Genomic DNA, 22,809 nt, shown 5'->3' on the forward strand with positions numbered 1-22,809 from the left:
AGGTATAAGCAGTCTTTACAGGACTCTCTGTGTTGAGGTATAAGCAGTCTTAACAGGACTCTCTGTGTTGAGGTATAAGCAGTCGAAGCCGTCCTCGAGCTGCTCTGACAACAAGATCAATGAGACCTGCTGAATGTCGCTCAGGATGCCATTTGGGTTCTAACTGGAGACATAAAAGAGCCCCCAGGCTGCCATATTATTGGCCCAAACACCCCCCCGCTGCTTATAGATCTACTTGTTTCCCTTCGAGACCCCCGCAGGGAAATCTCCTTTCAAATAGTGAGACACTCATCTCCTGTGATATATATATATATATATATATATATATATATATATATATTTATATATATATATATATATATATATATATATATATATATATATATATATATATTTATATATATATATATTTATATTTATATATATATATATTTATATATATGTATATATATATATATATATATATATATTTATATATGCAGCGGCAGCCAGGTAATGAAGAGGTGCATATGCGCGGTGGCATTTCCACTACGGCGTGCAGACCTTCAGTACAAAGTGAAACACACTCCCCCCGGTGTCCGGGCTTTGATAGAGATGGATGGAGCCATTGTGGCTGTAATAAGATAAAGCTATACGGCGTGTTGACATTTCTGTTACGGCGTGAGAGTCACGTCAGGCCGGTTCATGATGAAAGAGAGACTCTGGAGCTGCAGAATGCAAGAGGATGGTATTTATATCCGCCTGGTTTACGTTCTGTAAACTGACAAACTGCATACAGCGGGGAGAGTTCCAGGCAGTCACACCCGCTGCAGACAAACATCAGCAATAATACATATAATACACCTTTAACATGATCACAACTACTGACAAATGGCTGGGAGTATTTATAGTACTTTCATTTATGATTTTTATATTCAATAAGTCTGACACATAAGTCGGAAAAACCATCCATCCATCCTCTGAATGCTCTAGGTCTCTAGTCTGATCCATCCATCCTCTGAATGCTCTAGGTCTCTAGTCTGATCCATCCATCCTCTGAATGCTCTAGGTCTCTAGTCTGATCCATCCATCCATCCTCTGAATGCTCTAGGTCTCTAGTCTGATCCATCCATCCATCCTCTGAATGCTCTAGGTCTCTAGTCTGATCCATCCATCCATCCTCTGAATGCTCTAGGTCTCTAGTCTGATCCATCCATCCTCTGAATGCTCTAGGTCTCTAGTCTGATCCATCCATCCTCTGAATGCTCTAGGTCTCTAGTCTGATCCATCCATCCTCTGAATGCTCTAGGTCTCTAGTCTGATCCATCCATCCTCTGAATGCTCTAGGTCTCTAGTCTGATCCATCCATCCTCTGAATGCTCTAGGTCTCTAGTCTGATCCATCCATCCTCTGAATGCTCTAGGTCTAGGTCATTTTATACAGGGAGGTCAATGAAATGTCTCCTATGGGGACTAACATCATCACACATGAATCCAGTTGGGCTCATTGGATCCACCAGAGTCTCAGCTTTACAGTGAGACCCAGTTTATGGAATTCAAGACTGTTTAGGGACCCCAGGATGCAGAAATATTCCAGCAGTGACGGCTGTCCCAGAGGACGACCGGTGACCTTGACAGTGATGTCATTAATTCAGATCCAGAGCCTGTAGAAACCATCAGAACATTGTGAAGGTCCCCGGTTCTGTTGGTTCTCCTCAGCGTGACTCAGACGGACTTTGAAGAAAACTGAGTTGATGAGATAACTTTCTTTGTGTTTCAGGTCTGGTGAAGTTGGGCATCCACTGTGTTACGTGTCAGAAAGTCGCCATAAAGATCGTCAACAGAGAAAAACTCAGCGAGTCGGTTCTTATGAAGGTAAGACGGTTCTGTTTATTCAGTGTGTGTGTGTGTGTGTGTGTGTGTTAACCTGTGAGTGTTTCTGATGTATAAAAGCATGGACTGCTAGTTCTGATCCTCAGCTGTTATGTTTTGGGTTTTTATTTTAAGTGATGACTAAACCCTCTTGAGATGAATCGTCTCATTTGTTCGGGTGTCCTTAATAACAAAGTTCTTTTATGAGAAGGCTGCCGATATTGTATATATTTGTTATTGTCAACAAATCACATGAAAATGCCAAAACAACATCTGTGTCTGTCAGTACTAAGCCCACTGGTTCCTACTGAAGACATGTTATATGTTTGTTTGTTTTTTAAAAGTATAAAGTTTCTTTTTTTTTTTAAATGTATAGTTTAATTTTTTTTAATAAATATTTAGCTTCATTGTTTGAAAAATGAACTCTCTTTTTTAAAAAAAAAGCATTGTTTATTTTTAAAAAATACATATATTTATATTTTTAAATGTATAATGTATTTTTTTATAAAATGTAATTTTATTTTTTTTAGATATTTAGTTTCATTGTTTGAGAAATATACTTTAATTTTTTAAAAGCATATTGTTTATTTTTTTTAATAAAAGTATAGTTAATTTTTTTTAATATTTAGTTTAATTTTTTTTTTAAATATAGATAATTTTTTTAATATGTAAAGTGTCTTTTTTAAACTCTATTGTTTCTTTTTGCAAAAGCATACAGTTTATTTTTGAAAAGTTTGTTTCTTTTTAAAATAATATATAATTTAATTTTTTAAAAACAATATATAGTTTCATTTTTTAAAAATATTTAGTTTCATTGTTTGAGAAATAAACTTTCTTTTTTCAAAAGCATATAGTTTATTTTTTGATAAAAATATATTTTAATTTTTTAAATGTATAGTGTATTTTTTAAAACAAATTATAGTTTTTTTTTAAAACAATATATAGTTTCTTTTTTTAAATATTTAGTTTTATTTTTTGAAAAATAGAGGTTCTTTTTAAAAAAATATAGTTTGAGTTTTTAAATATGTAAAGTGTCTTTTTTAAAGTATATTGTTTTTTTTTTGAAAATATATTTTCATTTTTTAAAATATATATAGGTTTAATTTTTTGAAACATATTTATTTTCATTTTTTAAATATATAAAGTGTCTTTCTTTAAAACAATAGTTTAATATTTTGAAAAGTTTTTTTTTTTTAAATATGTATATACATTTTTTTTAAAAATGTTTTTATGTATGTAGTTTCATTTACATTCACTGTTGGTTTGTTGACTATAAAAAAATGCTGCACATTGCCAACGTTATCCTTTAAATTTGAAGTGTTTAGAGCTCTAATGTCTGAATATTTCCAGTGAGTTGTTTGATAGAAGAAGGCAGGAAATAGACCAGAATGCACTGCAGGTCTGTCTATCACTCGTTGAACGCAGCTCAGACCAGAGCAGCTGTGTGTTCCAGGTGTAGGAGGGCAGAGAAGTGACGGTGACAGTAATACTAACAAAGAGCAGCTGTTTGGCTGTTAGTATTACTGTCACCACCACTTCTCTGCCCACCTACACCTGGAACAAACAGCTGGATGACTCACATGTGCAGCTTCCTGTGAGGTTGACTCATCTGCAGCCGGCAATGTGTGAAATACTCTTTTTCTTCCTTTTGGTCGTTTGTAAAGTTGATTTTGAAGATTTTAAGAAGTAGGGGAAAGTGCAAGGCATACTCTAGTCACCCGGTGCTGCTCGGTCTCTTGGACCATTAGATAGAAGGTTAACTAATAGGTAGCCTTAACTAACATTTAATAGACTGGTTAGAGCAGATTTCATTTCATCATGTTGACATGCTCCTGATAAAGAAACGAAGGGTTAAAGAAGAAGAGAAATGTCTAAATATAACTGATGAGTTACTGATGAGTCCACTTTATAACACTTTAATAGAAGATCACGACACTAAAGGAGTTTAAATAAATGACCAACGGCGACGTGTTCCTGCGTGTTACATTTCTTTCCCACAGTGATTTGCAATAGCATCAACTTTTTCTCTCGCGTCATGACAACACAGCACGCTGGTGTTTATCGTTATGTTCTCACTTCCATCAGATGATGTTGTGTTTCTGATGAGATGTGAACGGAGGAGATGAAGGTAGCAGATGCTTCTGTTTCCTCTCAGCTTGTATCGGAGCTCTGGTTTCCCTCCGTCTGCAACGACAACGCCAGCCGATCCCTCCTCTGTCTGTCTGTCTGGGGGGGAGGGGGTGGGTTACCCCAGCAGCTTCCTCTAATCTTTCCCGCCTTGGTCTTATTTTAGAAGATGCTGTTGTCATGGCAACAGGCAGCGACTGGCTCGAGTTATGCCCGTTGTTCTCACACAATGAAGTCTAACCAGCCTCTTAAAAATACATCTATATAAAACCCCCTAAAAAACATGTTTAAAACATGACGTCGCTCCACGGCTCCACGGCTCCACGGCTCCACGGCTCCACGGCTCCACGGCTCCACGGCTCCAGACCCCACTTTGTTTGACATTTTCAGCTGCAGCTTTACTTTATTCTGTTTCTTTTCTTTTGCTGCTTTTAAATTTGTGCAGCGTTGGATGTTTTCTTTTGAGTTTTTTTTTGCATATGAATGTGTCGTCTGTTCCACAATACATGAACACATTTACATTTCCCTTGTTCATTGTTACACATGGAACCTTTTAAAGGAATAACTCAAATCATTTCCATATAAATACATTTCTTTATCCCCGACTGATGCAGTTTATATCTGATACTTGAAGCTTCTCCACCGGCTGCACTAAACCCTCATCGTCCAGTAACACTAGAAGTAATCTCTATAAACCGATATCTGCATCTGAATTTAGAGTCAAGAGTCTGATCTCTAGTTTCCATTTTTAGCCCGAGTAGTATAGACCAATCATGCTTGAGCACACGCCGGCACCTCTTTTTTTTTTAAGATGTTTCAGCGGACAGGATGGCACAGAGCTTTGGCTTTACATCTCAAACGATCCTTTCGTACAGTAGGAGTAGGAATTACACAACAACATCTCTAAAATCGTACAGTGTATGCCGAGCTTCAGGGCTGGGCGATATGGCCAAAATCTTCTATCATGATATAGGTCGTTTTCATATCTCGATAACTACAGTATATATATCACAATAAATTTCCAAAAAATGTCAGAAAATTGTCAGAAAAAGGGCAAAAGAAAGGCTGAACATTTTTTTGGGAAAAAAGTCCAAGAAAATGTCCAAAGAACGTCCGAAAAAAAATTCCAAAACGTGTCCAACAAATGTTTGAAAAAGGGCAGAAGAAAGGCCGAAAAATGTCTGGAAAAAAAGTAAAAAAAAAAATGTCCAAACAAAGTCCGAAAAGTTTGTCCAAAAAAAATTTCTGAAATGTGTCCACAAAATGTCCGTAAAAGGGCAGTGGACATGCCGAAAAACGTCTGAAAAAAGTCAGAAAAAAATGCAGAAAAATGCCCGAAGTTTCCAAATGATTTCTGAAAAATGTCTGAAAAAAGGCCAAAAAATGTCCAACAAATGTCAGAAAAAGGGCAGAAGAAAGGCCGAAAAATGTCCAAACACAGTCCAAAAAATAGGCCGAAAAATGTCCACAACGTGTCCAAATAATGTCTGAAAAAGGGCCGAAGAAAGGCCAAAAAATGTCTGAATAAAAGTCCAATAAAATGTCCAAAGTAACTCAAGACGTCATCCAGCAGAAGTCTGAAGGAGGACGTCACGCCGCTGAACTGATTGACGATATGAAGCATAAATAAATCCTGCAGAATTCCGTTTGACATCTCAGAAGCTCGCCGTGCTGCTGATGTCTGCCGGCCGCTCGCTGTCGCCATCGTCTCTCACTTGTGTTAACATCATGAACGTATTCTGTCCCTCTGTGGACTCTGCCTCTGTCATGTGCTAATGTATTTCTGCAAACATGCGTCTGGCCTTGCATATGAGTCCACAAGCTTCCTATAGCCACCGTGCGTGCATGAGTGCGTGCATGTGATTCCTGGTGAGACGAGCAGCCTGACATTTGCAGCACTACTGCAGAGATCAGCACCTAACACGGGCGGCGGCATCACCCGCCTGGCAGCCAGATGTCAGACCTGGTATTTCTACCAGCGTCTCTGCTGCTAATGGAGCGTCTCATTAGAGGAACCACAGGTGGAGGTGGATCCTGAGCTGCTAGCATTAGCGGCTAACAGACAGAGGACTCATTAAATCAGGAGTGGAGGAAGTTCAGTTCATCGACTGCAGGCTGACTCACACACCTACTGCTCAGCAGAGCTGAGATGAGTTCAGATCTATTTACAGTCATCTGCTGCCGTCTCCCAGTGTCGGCCACGTTCCATTACATGCGTTCAAATAATCGGAACTTCACCTCGTCGTTGTTGTTGTTGTTGACGTCTTCACCTTGTCGTTGTTGTTGTTGTTGTGGACGTCTTCACCTCGTCGTTGTTGTTGTTGTTGACATCTTCACCTTGTCGTCGTCGTTGTTGTTGTTGACATCTTCACCTTGTCGTCGTTGTTGTTGTTGTTGACGTCTTCACCTCGTCGTCGTTGTTGTTGTTGTTGACATCTTCACCTCGTCGTCGTTGTTGTTGTTGTTGACGTCTTCACCTCGTCGTCGTTGTTGTTGTTGTTGACATCTTCACCTCGTCGTCGTTGTTGTTGTGGACGTCTTCACCTCATCGTTGTCGTGGACGTCTACACCTCGTCGTCGTTGTTGTTGTTGACATCTTCATCTTGTCGTCGTTGTTGTTGTGGTCGTCTTTACCTCGTCGTCGTGGACGTCTTGACCCCGTCTTCACCCTGTCTTCATTGTTGTTGTGGACGTCTTCACCTCGTTGTTGTTGTTGTTTACGTCTTCGTCTCGTAGTCGTTGTTGTTGTCGTCTTCACCTCGTCATCGTCGTTGTGGACGTCTTCCCCTCGTCATCGTTGTTGTTGTGGACCTCTTCACCTCGTCATCGTCGTTGTGGACATCTTCACCTCTTGGTCGTTGTTGTGGACGTCTTCACCTCGTCATCGTTGTTGTTGTGGACCTCTTCACCTCGTCATCGTTGTTGTTGTGGACGTCTTCACCTCGTCATCGTTGTTGTTGTGGACGTCTTCACCTCGTCATCGTTGTTGTTGTGGACATCTTCACCTCTTGGTCGTTGTTGTGGACGTCTTCACCTCGTCATCGTTGTTGTTGTGGACGTCTTCACCTCGTCATCGTTGTTGTTGTGGACCTCTTCACCTCGTCATCGTTGTTGTTGTGGCTGCTTCACCTCGTCATCGTCGTTGTGGATGTCTTCTCCTCTTGGTCGTTGTTGTGGACGTTCTTACCTGTGACGCCCTTTTGGCTGACAGAGTGGTGACGGAGCCGATGACAGATGAATGAAAGGAGACTGATTACCATCCAGCCCAGAAGAGAGCATCTGTGCTTCTCCCATGATGCACCACTGACCTTAATCTGCTCTTCGTCCGTCAGCCGTCCCTCTGCAGGAGGACGTCACGCTTTCCGTTCAGATTACTGAACCACCACTGTCCTGATGATGAAACATGGTGGACGGGTAGAAACCGGTTCATACTGGGAGCTGATCTGGATCACTGGGAGGATTCACTCCTTATGTTTGACCTTCGTTAACATTGTGAGAACGGGCGTTTGACCTTGGTGGAGGTCGAGTTGTTAACGTGTCCTCAGTCGCTCTCTGAAGGCTGCTGGTCATCAGACATCTGGATGAATAAACCGGGCACGCCGCCTGGTCGTTACCCAGCAGCCCCGGCTGCAGCGGCCTCAGAAGCTGAGGCTCCTCACTTCACTTCTCCTTTCCTTCTTTCTCCCCTCTTTTCCTCTGCTCTTGTTTCCTTTCTTCAACCTCTCTCTCCTCCATCTCTTCTAATCTCATTTCCTTTCCTTTCCTCGTCCTTCATTTACTTTTCTTTAACTCCTCCTTTCTTTCATCTTCTCTCCCTTTCTTCCCCTCTCCTCTCTCCTTGTTTCCTTTCTTTCATCTTTTCCTCTCTTCTTCTCTTCCTTTCCTTTCTCTCCTCTCCCCTTTTTTCCTTGCTTTCTTCTTCTCCTCTCCTCTCCTCTCCCTCCCTCCTCTCTTCTCCCCTTGTTTAATTTCTTTCTTCTTTTTCTCTCCTACTTTCCCTTTCTTTCCTTTTCTTTCTCTCCTTTCCCCTTGTTTCCTTCCTTCCTTCTTCTCCTCTCCTCTCCTCTCCTCTCCTCTCCTCTCCTCTCCTCTCCTCTCCTCTCCCGTCCTTCCTCCTCTCCCTTCCACTTGTTCCTTCCTTCTTTCTTCGTTTCCTCCCCTCTACTTTCCCTTCCTTTCTTTTCCTTTCCTTTCTCTCCTCTCCCCTGGTTTCCTTTTTCTTCTTCACCTCTCCTCTCCTTCTCTCCCTCCCTTCCTTTCTTTTCCTTTTCTTTCTCTCCTTACTTCTTGTTTCCTTTCTTTCTTTCTTCCTTTCTTCCTTTTCCTCTCCCTTCCTTCCTCCTCTCCTATCTCCTCCCCTCTTCTCACCTCTCTTCACCTCCTCTTGTTCCCTTTCTTTCTTCTTCTCCTCTCCTCTCCTCTTCCTTCCTTCTCTCCTCTCCTCTTTCCTTGTTTCCTTTCTTCCTCCTCTCCCTCCCTTCCTTTCTTTTCCTTTCCTTTCTCTCCTTACTCCTTGTTTCCTTTCTTTCTTTCTTTCTTTCTTACTTTCTTTCTTTTCCTCTCCCTTCCTTCCTCCTCTCCTCTTCCTCTCCTGTTTGATGAAGAGCAGACCGTCTTCCTGTCGTTCCTCTGAATGAATCTGCGTCTCTTCATCAAACTCCAGGATGTTCCGTCTCGTCCGTCACAATCACATGACGCGGTGGACGCGGTCGTTGGTTTGCACCAACCGCCGTCTGACCGCGGTTGGATGGTGAATGGATAACGGGCCGGACTCTCCTCCTCAGCTCTCCCGCTCTTCCTCCAGGACGTCATAGCAACAGATGGCGGTTTGATGACCGCGCTGGATGTTCCAGTTTATCGCCCCTCGCGGCCCCTCAGCTTCTGTATCGGGTTTCCATTAAATGGGGATTTGGAGGCGGCGCCGTAACTCCAGTCGCTCCTCGTAATTCATTAAGAGGAGCGACCGCGCACGGAGGCGTCGACCGGAGGAGGATGACGGCGTGAGTCAGGAGCTCTGAGCCCCTCAAAGAGGCATCAGCAGGAACGCAACACATGCACGCCATGTTGTCACGTGTGCTGGACTGTTTCGATGTAATGGGTGGATGCTGCGTGTGATACGTCTGTTGGACTCTGTGATCTGATCTGAGGCCGTACCTACAGTAGAGTGTTTTTGATCAACTCTGTTTATCCGTCGCTCTTCAGTGAATCAGTCGCTGTGTTGAGAAGGTGTGACTCACTCTGAACGAAGCCATTTAGTGCTGCAAGGCACTGAGTCACCGTTCATATGGCAGATCTTCTCAGAGAGGTCACCGTCAATCTCCTCCAGCTGTCTGAATTCACACTCTCTCACAATCTTAGGATACAAAACGTGGTGAAATCACACCTGACCAGGCCTTCGCACAGCGCGATTATATACAAAGTCAATGCAAAGAGGCGAATAGATGCGTAATCGCGCCGGGTGACGCAAATGGGGTGAATGTTCCCGTCACTGAAGTTGAAATATTTCAACTCGAGCGAGAAATTCTTGTGACGCTGTGCCACTTAAGCCTCTCAGCGTTGAGATCGTGCTCCTCTCCTCACTGACGTCCTGACGTTGTTCAATCAGAAATGGAGGATAAATAAATCTAGTATGTGTCTGTGGTCCCCCAGAGCTACGATAGTCCATCACATCTGTCCAGAGAGCAGAAACCACAGACTGTCTGTGGTCACCCAGAGCTACGATAGTCCATCACATCTGTCCAGAGAGCAGAGACCACAGACTGTCTGTGATCACCCAGAGCTACGATAGTCCATCACATCTGTCCAGAGAGCAGAAACCACAGGACTGTCTGTGGTCACCCAGAGCTACGATAGTCCATCACATCTGTCCAGAGAGCAGAAACCACAGACTGTCTGTGGTCACCCAGAGCTACGATAGTCCATCACATCTGTCCAGAGAGCAGAAACCACAGACTGTCTGTGGTAGAAAACAACAACGTCTCTAGATGACGTCATGTTTGAGTGTCGATGGAGCAGCTGCACAGCCTGGCTCTGATCCATCCAGACTCCATTCAGAAAACAAGCATTTTAAAAGTTGTCTGCTTGTCGTCATGGTAACAGACCTGACAAAGCATGAGTTCAGACTTTTTATTAATCAGCATCATTATGTAGTTAATTCAGCATCATTTTGATCTGGTTATTGATATTAAATCACAGCACAGTCTGTTTATTTTGGGTTCATACCGCAGTGGAGACATGTGGCTGCTAGATACAGTCAGTGCAATGATGCCGTTTGGTTTTCTGACATATCTGGGACTTCACCAACATGTAGAAAGCAGCATCAGTGGTTATTTCTTACATGGTTGATGGAGGAAAGAAAAGTTGTTGGTATCCATGGAGACAAGCTCCTCCTCTCCAGCGTGTCTTGAGCGAATGAACACAGATGATATCGGCGGACCAACTCGCGCTTCCCGACAAGCTTGGATTAGCTAGTATGACAAGCTTGGTACCAATGGATTCCTTAGGTCTTTCTAGTTTCAGGTGATATCTGTACTTTCACTCTGGCTCTAAAACTGAACCTGCTACAGCCTCTGAAAGACAGTAAAGTCGGTCAGATCCCTGCGATCCCGCGGCTCTCAGAGGGTTATGATTTAAATATCGCCTTGCTTACAGTATCATAATATATTGAATGGGGTTTTCTGTATCATGATACGTATTGTTTCACCAACAGCCCTAAAAACTGCTCTACAAAAGAGATGTGATGTGGTTTCCAGTGCGTTGTGAGACAGGATTTGAGGACAGAAACCCTCTCCGTTCATGTGATTTAACTGTTAGCATTAATGGCGAATAGGAGCACCAGTGCTCCAACGTCAGCCGGCCTCCAGCACCGTAGATTTAGTGTGGACGTGTGAATTATATTCCCTGGTGTTTCCAGACTGTTATGTTGAGCAGCTCAGACGTGCAGACAGAGAAGGTTAGAGTAGAATCAGTGCTTCTGATCGTGATGCGTCCCCGTGGACGTATTCTGGACACGTCCAACTGGTAGCAGAGCTACAGCACACTGAGGGGATTATATATCCCGTCTAGTCTGAGAGGACGTGACCCAGGACGACTGACTTTATGAGTGTGTGTGAGGGAGGTCTGTTGACCTGGCGGGTGGAGCAGGGATGTGGTGGTATAGTTGGTGATAAAAGACTTCCTGTTGGAGCTCAGGTGGAGAGATGAGAAGGTTTAATCCAGTCATTCACACCTCTGAGAGCCTGATTAACTCTCCACAGCAGCTCCTCTAACTCCACTATGAGTCTGAGGTACCGATCGGTGCTGAACGTCACTACTCTGAGTGTCGACTGAACTGTCTGTAATGACGTTCTCATACAAATAAACTGCATTGTGAATTACGCTTCGAGGGAAACGTATTTCGTCGTGGATTACGTTTGTTTTTGACGTATCATAAATATGTTTATAATGATAGTAGCGGGGGCAACATGGCCAAATTCCTCTATAATAGTATATCTAATTTTATATCACAGTAATGGTATATATCACGATCAGGGTCTGAAATTAACTTATTTCACTTCCTGCTACTGTGATGGACAAGTATTTTTTTCGTCGGCCACTTTTGAAATCTCTGCGCTAAATGAAGGAATAACATTTTAGATCTGATGTCGTTTAATGATCGATATATTTAACACAAAACACATTATATACACGGTAAATTACAGTATTTGAATTACACCGTGGAGGGAGGGTAGTATCCACAGTACTGTACTGTACTTTGTTATTGTCATCTATAGTGGTTATTTACATAAAAACACACAATTTAAATGATTATGAATATTTAAATATTTGCCTTGATTAAAAAAAATCTTGGTAAGTTGTTATGAAGTTAAACAGGTCATAATTCTCTCTAATATCTATTTTATATTGATGTGAAAACATCTCCTTCAAACAACTGGATTTATTCAAGTTTCTCACCAAAAACTACATTTTACCAGATTACATTTGAACACATCATGATAACGTTGTAATTTAGATTCACCCAATAGTCATTTCGCTGAGCAGACTGTGAACGCCTCATAATAACAACTCAATGGCACCTCCGTTAACGTTGGTATCTCCGGTATTTATCCAGTCAGGACTGAGCAGCTAACGGCTGCTAACAGCTAACGTTACTTACTCTCCTCCTGCTGATTTCAACACAGATTTGTTGTTCTCAGTGTCTCTTTATCGGGGAGAAATAGGATACGCCCCCTCAGGTTTAGTAGCGCCATACTGTTGAGCACTTTTTTCTCTTCACCGTGTCTCCGGTCCAAAACAAAGTGAAACATGATACAGCGTGTGTATGCGTCATTGTGCAGCGTAACTGTGGGAAAGCATCAATAAGAGGAATCGATGGTCACGGAGGCATGAGATGCCAAGAAAGCGGACAACTACGGTTCTCTATTCCATCTCTAGCGTTTTCCCTGCCTGCCAAAGTGATGGAGAGTCTCAGCTTTACAGTGATACTCAGTTTATGTAATTTAAGACTGTTTATGGACCCCGGTATGCAGAAATATTCAAACACACCATTTTAGAATAGTCAAAAATAACACATTTATACTGCTTTAAAAAAACTGCATGTGATTATCATGAAGTGGGCATGTCTGTAAAGGGGAGACTCGTGGGTACCCATAGAACCCATTTACATTCACTGATCTGGAGGTCAGAGGTCAAGGGACCCCTTTGAAACTCGCCATGCCAGTTTACTACCTTGAAACCTCTTCTTCCCATTATAGTCTGTGTAACACATGACTTAACTTGATAACAGCGTGCATGTTAATGTCTTTTTAATGATCGCGAACACAGCTGGAAACATTTGTGCTAATTCGGCTCAGCAGAGAGGATGAGCCTGAGATAATGGAGGTGAACGGAGGTGAGCGGTGGATTCAGAGCAGATCACCGTAACCCAGACGACACAGCGGACCGGTGCTGGTGGGTTCAGATGAGACCTGAGGTGACCGTCTGAGAACCGAGTCCTTGAAACCTCACATTAAAAAGCCATATGGGTCATAATCGAGTTTAATAAACGTCAGCGTCATTGCTCACACACACGGAGGGCAGGGGGCTGAACGTCTGTTTACCAGGTACATGTGTTTAATTAGCCTCCGCCATGCTACGCTGTGTGTCTGTCTCACCGGTGTGAGGAGATGAAGACGAGGCCAATTAGATGTGATAGCGGGAGGAAGGGCCTCTGCATCTGTCCCACACATTAGTCAGTGTGTGTGTGTGTGTGTGTGTGTGTGTGTTCACCTGCCGGTGGGAAGGTCTAACAATGTGTGAATCTAAATGATCAGTTAATATGGATGTTATTAAAGTTGTGATGTGGATTTGGCTTCTTCTGGCTGAGAATACGTGTTCACTGGTTACAATAAATGAATTAGGGTAAGAAAAATAGTTGGATATGTAATAAATGGTAAAAAATGGAGAAAAGAGTTGCTTAAAAAAAGTAAAAAGTCAGCTACTATTCTACAAATAATCTCACTGAACTCTCTGTCAACCAAGACGTTGAATGCCGACATTTCGGAGCCAAAAATCTGTTTCACAAATGTGTTTCATATCAGCCTCGTATCACGCCTGTAGAAACGCACATTACCACGTGATTAACGTTGTGAAATGATGCTCAAGTTTAGGCAACAAAACTAGTTGATTAGGTTAGAAAAAACATCACGGTTTGTGTTAAAATAATAACGTAACAGTGTAACGTAACAATATAACAAGGTAGCGTAACAAGGTAGCGTAACAAGGTAGCGTAACAATGTAGCGTAACAATATAACAATGTAGCATAACAATGTAACAATGTAGCGTAACAATGTAACAATGTAACAATGTAGTTTAACAATGTAACAATGTAGCGTAACAATGTAACAATGTAGCGTAACAATGTAACAATGTAGCGTAACAATGCAGCGTAACAATGTAACAATGTAACAATGTAACAATGTAGTTTAACAAGGTAACAATGTAGCGTAACAATGTAACAATGTAGCGTAACAATGTAGCGTAACAATGCAGCGTAACAATGTAACAATGTAACAATGTAACAATGTAGTTTAACAAGGTAACAATGTAGCGTAACAATGTAACAAGGTAGCGTAACAATGTAACAATGTAGTTTAACAATGTAACAATGTAGCGTAACAAGGTAGCGTAACAATGTAACAATGTAGCGTAACAATGTAGCGTAACAATGCAGCGTAACAATGTAACAATGTAACAATGTAACAATGTAGCGTAACAATGTAGCGTAACAATGTAACAATGTAGCGTAACAATGCAGCGTAACAATGTAACAATGTAACAATGTAGTTTAACAATGTAACAATGTAGCGTAACAATGTAACACGGTAGCGTAACAATGTAACAATGTAGTTTAACAATGTAACAATGTAGCGTAACAATGTAGCGTAACAATGTAACAATGTAGCGTAACAATGCAGCGTAACAATGTAACAATGTAACAATGTAGTTTAACAATGTAACAATGTAGCGTAACAATGTAACACGGTAGCGTAACAATGTAACAATGTAGTTTAACAATGTAACAATGTAGCGTAACAAGGTAACGTAACAAGGTATCCTAACAATGTAACAATGTAGCGTAACAATGCAGCGTAACAATGTAGCGTAACAATGTAGCGTAACAACGTGGCGTAACAACGTAGCATAACAATGTAACAATGTAACAATGTAGCGTAAACTCTTATACACTTTACTAATTTAATTCTGATTCATGACTAGAAGAACTTGACCCACAGTGCTGAGCAGCTTCTCAAATGAATCTCCAGGTTCTCAGCTTTCAGATGATGTACACCACTTCTATGTGACATCTACTGCTGACCTGCTATCTCCCCCTAAAGACCCCCTGAACCCCTCTTAAGACCTCCTGGACCTCTGGCTGTATTGGCAGCTCAGTCTGACCTCAGTAGGATATAAATGTGTTGGATTGTAGGAGAGACGGAGGTAAATTGAATCTGACCCTTGAGGCCGTACGACTGATGTTATTATCGATATCAGTTAGTTGGAGACGTCAGATCACTTTAACATGTTTCTGTTGAGATAATCAATAAGATCTATCTACCAGGTAATCAAACTAATCCTTCACTGATACATCTCATTGATTTCTGATTCTCATCACTGCTTCGCTTCAAGCTGTTGAACACACAAACGCTATCAGTCGTCCGTCACTCATCTGAGTCATCGCGTGGCGTCCCCTCTCGGGGCCGATGTGACGGCGCTCGCAGGCCAGACGCAGGACACCCCAAAATGAAAATTTCACTTCCATCAAAGCCGCAGGTCTTCAAAAGATCTGTCATGGCGAGCGATGGCGGCTGGCAGCAAATAAATAATTAAAGAATCCCCCTTTAATCTCCGGCCCAGTAGTTTCTATCCCACCAACCTCTCCCAATCTCTCTCATCCTGAAACACCCGGAGCTGGAGAGGAAGACGAGGAAGACGAGGAAGACGAGCCAGAGGAGAAACTCTGATATCAGCTCACTGAAGATGTTTAAAGACCGGCTGGATAAACTAAAGAAGTCAATGACAAAGATTTCATCCTGATAAACAGATTCAATATAGTTCTTTAATATTCTGTTCATTTAACTCTGAAGCACTCAGAGCTGCCCACTCCGTCCACGCAGCTCTCAAATCACAGAACACATTTAGACTAGAGCGGTCAAAGATAACGTGATAATAATGCGTTGACGGTTATTAGTTTTGACGCCACTAATTTCTTTAACACAATCGACCTTTCAGAGGTCGTAGAGGGCTCAGGTACCATCGGTACCAACCATGTCAGACTAGCTGGTCATGAAGGAGGTTAAATAACGCTCCAAAGTCACGCTACATGTTGGCGAGGAGAAACTGTCATGTCCATTTTCAAAGGGGTCCCTTGACCTCTGACCTCCAGATGTGTAATATATGTCATTGTTTTGTGTTGTTATTGATTCTCAGTAATAAATATATACATACATTTTCATAAATCAGCATATTCCCTTTAAGGTACATTTAGAACAGATAAAAAAATGTGTGATTGATTTGCAATTAATCGCGATTAACTATGGACAATTTTGCGAAGCATAACAATGCTACGTTGTTCCGCCACGTTGTGCCGCCAAGTTCTCACGCTACGTTCTCACTTAACGTTCTCACTCCACGTTCTCACTCCACGTTCTCACGCCACGTTCTTAAATATAGAAGTAACCAACAACAAGTTTTTGTGGGGCGTCTGTGGATCAGGAGGTAGAGCAGGTCGACCACTAATTGGAAGATCGGCGGTTCGATCCCCGGCTCTTCCAGTCCGCATGTCGAAGTGTCCTTGAGCAAGACTCTGAACCTCAAATTGCTCCTGAAGGCTGAACTATCGGTGTGTGAATGAGTCTTTAGATCAGATCCTGATGGGGGGCAGCCGCTGCCGTCAGTGGATGAATGTGTGTGAACGCTGACATGTACAACTGAGCCCCTCCAGAGGTTAAATGTTTGAGTTCTTGTTGAACAGCATGAGTGTGAGAACTCCCCGGAGCCTCTTGGTGTGATTAATGTAATATAACAAACACACAGGTGGTGTGTGTGTGTGTGTGTGTGTGTGTGTTTCCATTAGTGGTCCCGGCTGCAGGTTCTGGCCTGAGTCCAGTAAAACAGTGAAACAGTGAAAGAGTAAATCCGGCCTGTGGTGGCCGTCTCATCATGACATTAACATGAGACTGTGTGTTTCTCTGTTCTCTGTAAATGAGGACGACCTCTTTAACTCGTCTTCTTCTTGCTGTTTCTCTGCAGGTGGAGCGGGAGATAGCCATCCTGAAACTCATAGAGCACCCCCACGTTTTAAAGCTGCATGACGTCTACGAAAATAAGAAATACCTGTAAGTACATTCAGCTGCATAAACACTGTGAGCAGCCACACCGTCTCTCTTTTCATTTAACATTCAATACACTACTTCACTTTTTAAAAACAGATTCAATATGCAGGAAGATGCTGTATGAAGAGGTACATGTTGGGAATTTGAAATATTAGTCTTTAGGGCTTTAAGTCAAATATTTGAAATATTTGTAGTTTTTGGAGATCCGTCCGATCAGCTGTGGTAATATTTTACTTAACTTTATTGCTGAATTGCCAGGATTAAAGAAAACTCAGGTTAGCCTCACATCACACTGTTATATCATTTTCACAAAAAATCTAAAATAAAATAAAAAATGTAATGTGTTTTTAATTGTCTGACATTAACAAGTCGGTGTTAAAGGCTTCGCAGTGGTAGAAGAACATTGTATAACTTCCTGCTTTGCTACTGAACTATTTGATACTGTTTATTTTTGCATTTCTTTTTAATTTATTCTTGCATTTATTATTAATTAATTTATTTTTAAATATATGTATTTATTTATTTCAGATTTATTTTTAAATGTATTTATTCATTTATGTTTTTATTTATGTTTTTATTTATTTCTGCATGATTTTCCCTTATTTATTTACCCAAACCTATTTATTTTTCTTTTCTTTTCTTTATACATTTCTTTTTTGCATTTTTTATGCATTTCTGCCTCATCAAAAGAAATAAATATATCAAAAATAAATTCAAAATTAATACAAAGTTGAATAAATAAAAAAGCAACCTAAAACAGAAATATAAATTTATATCACATTTTATATTTAATATTATTTTTGCTACATTTTAATGACATATTTATTTATTTATCGTGTAATTTATTTATTTATTCATTTATTTTTGATTGAATGAACAGCGGTCTCCTGAATGAAAGTGTTTGTTTGCCCCGTCCATCCACCCCGACCTCCCTTTGTCGCTCTTTATACTACATCACATGACTTCCTCCTTTGCTCCCATCATAATTACTATATCTAGATTCATAACAATAACATAATAAGCTGCTTGCACTGACGTTTTCTCTTTTAAAAATAGAAGAATATTCACTCTTCTAGTTTATATTTCTTCACACAAAAAGTGAGGAGAGTTCAGATTTCAATTTGACTTTAAGAGCTGACAAACAACATTGATTAGATGTGAAAGTGACGTCTAAATGAAACTCAGGATCGTCGACATCACAGCAGAACAATTTAGCATTTATCTGTCCACCTTCGCTCCTCCAGCAGTTTGAGCTCTGAGGTCTTATGAAGGCGTGAGATGTTTTATTGGTCCCCCTCACTTTAACCTGCGACCGTGTAGCTTTAACGTATATCCGTGTTTTATTGTATACATTAATCTGTCGCATGTGGCCGCCGTGCTCCGGTGGCACGCCTTAATACGCTGTTCAATAATTGATAAAGGCGCCGCTGTCAAATGGAGCGGGAATTTGTTTTCTTAATGTTGCGAGGACGGCAGCGGACGGTCATCACGGATGCAAACAGTTTGCAGGAGAAGATTTCACACTCGCAAATCACACGCGCACACGTTTCTAATTTAAATAGCTCTGACGAGTAAAACGCTTGAGCAGATCCTTTAATCTGCTAATAAATCAGTCCGTCGGGGGACGGCGTGCCGCAGGAAGGAGCCGGCTCTCCACGCACAGCGAGAGGATCAGGGATGTCTCCGAGACAAATGAACGGAGGACGGAGATAAAACATGTTAAACTACATTCACACAAAGCAGCACGGGTCGGGGATTTTCTCAAGGATTTACATTAAGCGCCAGTGTACTGTGGTAACTTCAGCACGTCGTAGCCAAATACTCTGTGATTTATCACTCAATTATTTCATTAATACCTCTCTCAGTCTGAGGGAAAACTCCACTGAGGGTTTGAGGATGTTTAAACATCCTCAGTTTAAGTAAACTCTGTTTATTTACTCTCTGTGTGGACTTTTTAGTGATGAATCCGAGGTGCTGAAGTAGCAGACGCTTTTGTAATTGCGTCTTTTTTCCCGCCCTTCTTTGTCTTGGATATTTTAATACTATTCGACCAACCTGAGTGCTTCTTCCATCACTGACCGTTCTGACCCGTTTGCACCCTCTTCTTCTGCAGGTACCTGGTTCTAGAGCACGTGTCCGGGGGGGAACTGTTCGACTACCTGGTGAAAAAGGGCCGGCTAACGCCTAAAGAGGCCAGAAAGTTCTTCAGACAGATCATCTCAGCCCTGGACTTCTGCCACAGCCACTCCATATGGTTCGTTACCGTTACATATCTGATTTTTTTCAGAGTGTCTCTCTCTTTTTCTCGATAGGTATCTCGTTGGTTTGTTTAGAAAACAGGTAGGATTTGCAGACCTTCTTTAGGCTCTTAACAGTCAGGATTTTGTGCAGGTAAAAGGGGAAAACAAATCCTGTTTAGAGGCGCGGGGGGGATAAAATATGGAAATTTACACAAATAGCTGCTGCAAATGAAATGTAATCAGACACAAAGAGAGAGAGTATAGCCAGAAGATGGAAACAGAGAGAGAGACGGACAGAAAGATGAACCATCTTAATGGTTCAGATAATAAAACAGTGAGTGACTGCAGGTATGAATGTTATTCTCTCAACATATCAGTGGATTTTTCATTCACTCATTCACTCGCTGATCTTTTTGTTGAGCTGACCACATCTAACTAAAATGGAAGGAGTCTTTGTCCGTCGTTTGTGCTTTGATTTTTTTCTGCAACCGTTCTACCGATCGACTTCACTCTTGACATTTTTCAGACTTTTTTTCAGATATGCAAATCCAGCCCGTTTGCACATAAATGCGTATAAATCTCACGATAATTTGCAAGCCGTTTAGCGTGCAATATGTACGCCTTTCTGATTTCCGCGTGTCATTTGTACGTCATGTATCCTGTACTGACGGCAGTGTAAACGCATCCATGCGGCTGCGTGATTCACGCGTCATGTGTTCACACCGGCTGCGTTTTGTGCTGCTGTCAGCTCTTTCTTATTGCATTTATGCACCTTTTCGTAGTGAACGGGCTGGATTGACCTATAGATGTGTTACGTTGTTTCCGTACGTGTTTAACTTAGTTTACGTTCTAATTTTAAGCCCAACCATGACGTTTTCCCTTACCCTAACTAAGTGGTTATCTTGCCTAAAACCTAGCTGATGACGTTTGCGTGGCGTACTGATGACACGCGACAGCAGCAGGTCAGTAAATATCCTCCATCGTGTAACATGAGGTTTAAACTGAGGCAGCACCTACAATAGTTTATTTTCTAACAGTAGTATAAAATATATGAGGTGGTATTCCTAGAAGCAGCGGAGCGTTTGATGGTTGAACCACAGGTTTCCCCCTTCGTGCCTCCTCTTCAGCCTCTTCCTCATCAGCTGCAGCCGGAGGCGACTTTAGAGGCTGCAGCTCCTCTTCATCTCTCTTCCTCTCTGAGAGCACCTCAACAGCAGCGCTGCCTCCGACTCACGGCTTCACACATCAGGTGTTCGGCTCTGAAGGACCAGATTCATTCTGCACTTTGTGTTTTCTGGAGTCGACCTCTCATTCTGAGTGAAAGGGTCGATCTGATACTGGAGGAGTGCATCAGGTCCTGATGATTGGACGGTAATGAAGCAGCCTTTTAAAGCAGAGACAGTAGTGTGTGGGTGTGAATGCTTTCAGGACTAATTGTTTCCCACTTCACCACTTCACCACCTCCGCAGGCTGAAGCATCAATAAAGAGCCCTACGATCGTCTGGAGCTGCTGTATTCAAATATTATGAATCTTCATGAAAGTCCAGTGAAGAAGAAAACGTCATCAGACAGAAAACTTCTGGACAATCTTCACTTATATAAGAATATAAGAATAAAAGTCAGTCAGCCCAAGAACCTGACTTTTATCCATCATGACACACAGTGGGTCTGAACAGTGTGTCATCTTCAGAGTTTGTCTAATCAGCTCCCATAGAGGAGTGTTATCTAGAAGTCAAAGGAAACAGGAAGCCTGTCCTCCTCCTGGAGCTGAAGAAGCTTTTAGGATGAGAAACAAAACATCTTAAAGAAATCTACATTAAGTCCAGTTTCCTTAGACTGAGTGCCTCTACAGTAGATATCCTGTGACCTGGATGTCTGAGAAGCTCCACAGACAAGTGAGGCTTTGCGATGTTGGTAGATTCATGGTCTTCAAGGGTCCAAAAGTTTGTTCTGGTAACTCTCCTAATGTTGCAAGTGAAAATCAATAGGTTTTTCCATTGCAACATCAGCGTCCAGCAGCAGAGCTATGTCTCCGCCATTTGGGATTGAAAGCGACTACCAGACACCAGTAAAACGTCCTCCTACAAAGAGACGTACAAAAGTAAAACTAGATTGTTATTCTACTGTCATATTCTACCAAAATGGTCTGTGTTGAAAAATATTATATTATAAAAATAATACGCATTTTCAGTCCAAAATGGCGGCAGCGGCTGTTGTCAAAAAACACCAGAATTTCGTCTCTTGGCTTCTATACTCTTTGGTGCGGTGATAGTGGAGAGTGTAACGGTAACAGTAGTCAGAGAGAGGAAAAAGTCAGCCATTTGGAGATATTTCACAGTGGAAAATCCATCAAGTAAAACAGGATATGTACAGGAATGCCGTGGCCACACTGGGGACGTCAGGAGCAAGTGGCGGCTGCGTGATTGACGCGTCGGGTGTTCACAGCTGCGTTTCTGCTGCTGCTGTCAGCTCTTTCTTTCTACACATGCCTTTCATAATGGCCATTTCATTTCATTATAAATGTCATTTATATTTATTTTAGACAGAGAAAGGTTCAGAAACGTGTGGTAATTTGTAAATAATAATAATAATCCACAATTAAAACCCCGTACTTTATTCATTCATGGAGCTCTGCAAGTCACTGCATGTTCTACAACACTGTCCAGCAAATATTTCAGAATAAAAGCCTTGTGTTAACAAATGAAGAAATTCTGTCCACAGAAAAAATGCTTGAGGGTTTTTTATTTTTAAATGAAGCAGGAAGTGTTGATTTAAAAACATGTCTTTACTTGTTTTTCATCTCCGTAACATTTTCTACAGATACAGACATTGAAATTGTAGTAGTTTTGCTGATATGGTATACACACGTTCCCAGTGTGGCCGAGTGTTTTACATTAAAGGGTTTAACCTAATCCAGGCCATACAACAGGGTCAGTGGTAAACAGCTGTTAAATAATAATAAAAATAACTATGTATTTTTTATCATGCTGGTATCAGAATCGGTATCGGGAAGGAAAAAATGGTATCTGAACATCTCTGGTACTCGGTACCGACTGGACCCATGAAGACCTTATCCTGCCAGGTGTAAAGGAGCTCCTTACTTCATCAGTTTCTAACTCTGTCTCCTGTTGTCTCTCCTGTCGTCCTGTCGTCCTGTCGTCCTGCAGCCACAGAGACTTGAAGCCTGAGAACTTGTTGTTAGATGAGAAGAACAACATCAGGATAGCGGACTTCGGCAATGGCGTCTCTGCAGGTCGGGGACAGTCTGCTGGAGACCAGCTGTGGGTGAGTGAGACACTTTAATCTCCTAAATGTCCTGAAGCTCTAAACAATCTACCCCTTATTACCTTTCTAAACATCCTCCATGGTAAAACGTTCTAGAGGGTTTCTTTTATTATTTCTGTAAACCTGTCCTCTGTGTCCTCCTGAATGTTTTCTGTCTCACCTTTTTAAATCCTGTATTCATCCCGTCTCTGTTGACTCACTGTCCTCCACGTACGACAGTCAGCTGATGTTTGTGACTGGATATAAAAGTGCTGAAAAGAATTCATGAAAAAGCCTCCTCCCAGCTGAGCTGCAGAGAGGTCGACTTAAAGATGCTGTGGCTGTAGAAACCTTTCAGTTCTTATGAGGTCCTGGTTGTTGTTTTTTCCGGCGGGCTTCAGGAGGATCCGGGCCGGTCCGATCTGGTCCCACTCACCACGGCAAACCGCAGGCCA

The 22,809-nt window shown here is 41.8% G+C and overlaps 1 protein-coding gene across 1 annotated transcript in view; it reads left to right on the forward strand.

The window, feature by feature from the left end:
- Positions 1-22,809, forward strand: part of LOC119502680 (serine/threonine-protein kinase BRSK2-like) — a 136,211-nt gene that overhangs the window by 67,653 nt on the left and 45,749 nt on the right. Inside the window, 5 exon segments of the mRNA XM_037793755.1 lie at positions 1,759-1,853; positions 16,768-16,853; positions 18,964-19,104; positions 22,258-22,327; positions 22,329-22,375. Of these exon segments, the coding sequence (XP_037649683.1) occupies positions 1,759-1,853; positions 16,768-16,853; positions 18,964-19,104; positions 22,258-22,327; positions 22,329-22,375 (439 nt within the window).

The sequence above is a fragment of the Sebastes umbrosus genome, chromosome 2, assembly GCF_015220745.1.
Source record: "Sebastes umbrosus isolate fSebUmb1 chromosome 2, fSebUmb1.pri, whole genome shotgun sequence".
Lineage (NCBI taxonomy): Eukaryota > Metazoa > Chordata > Actinopteri > Perciformes > Sebastidae > Sebastes > Sebastes umbrosus.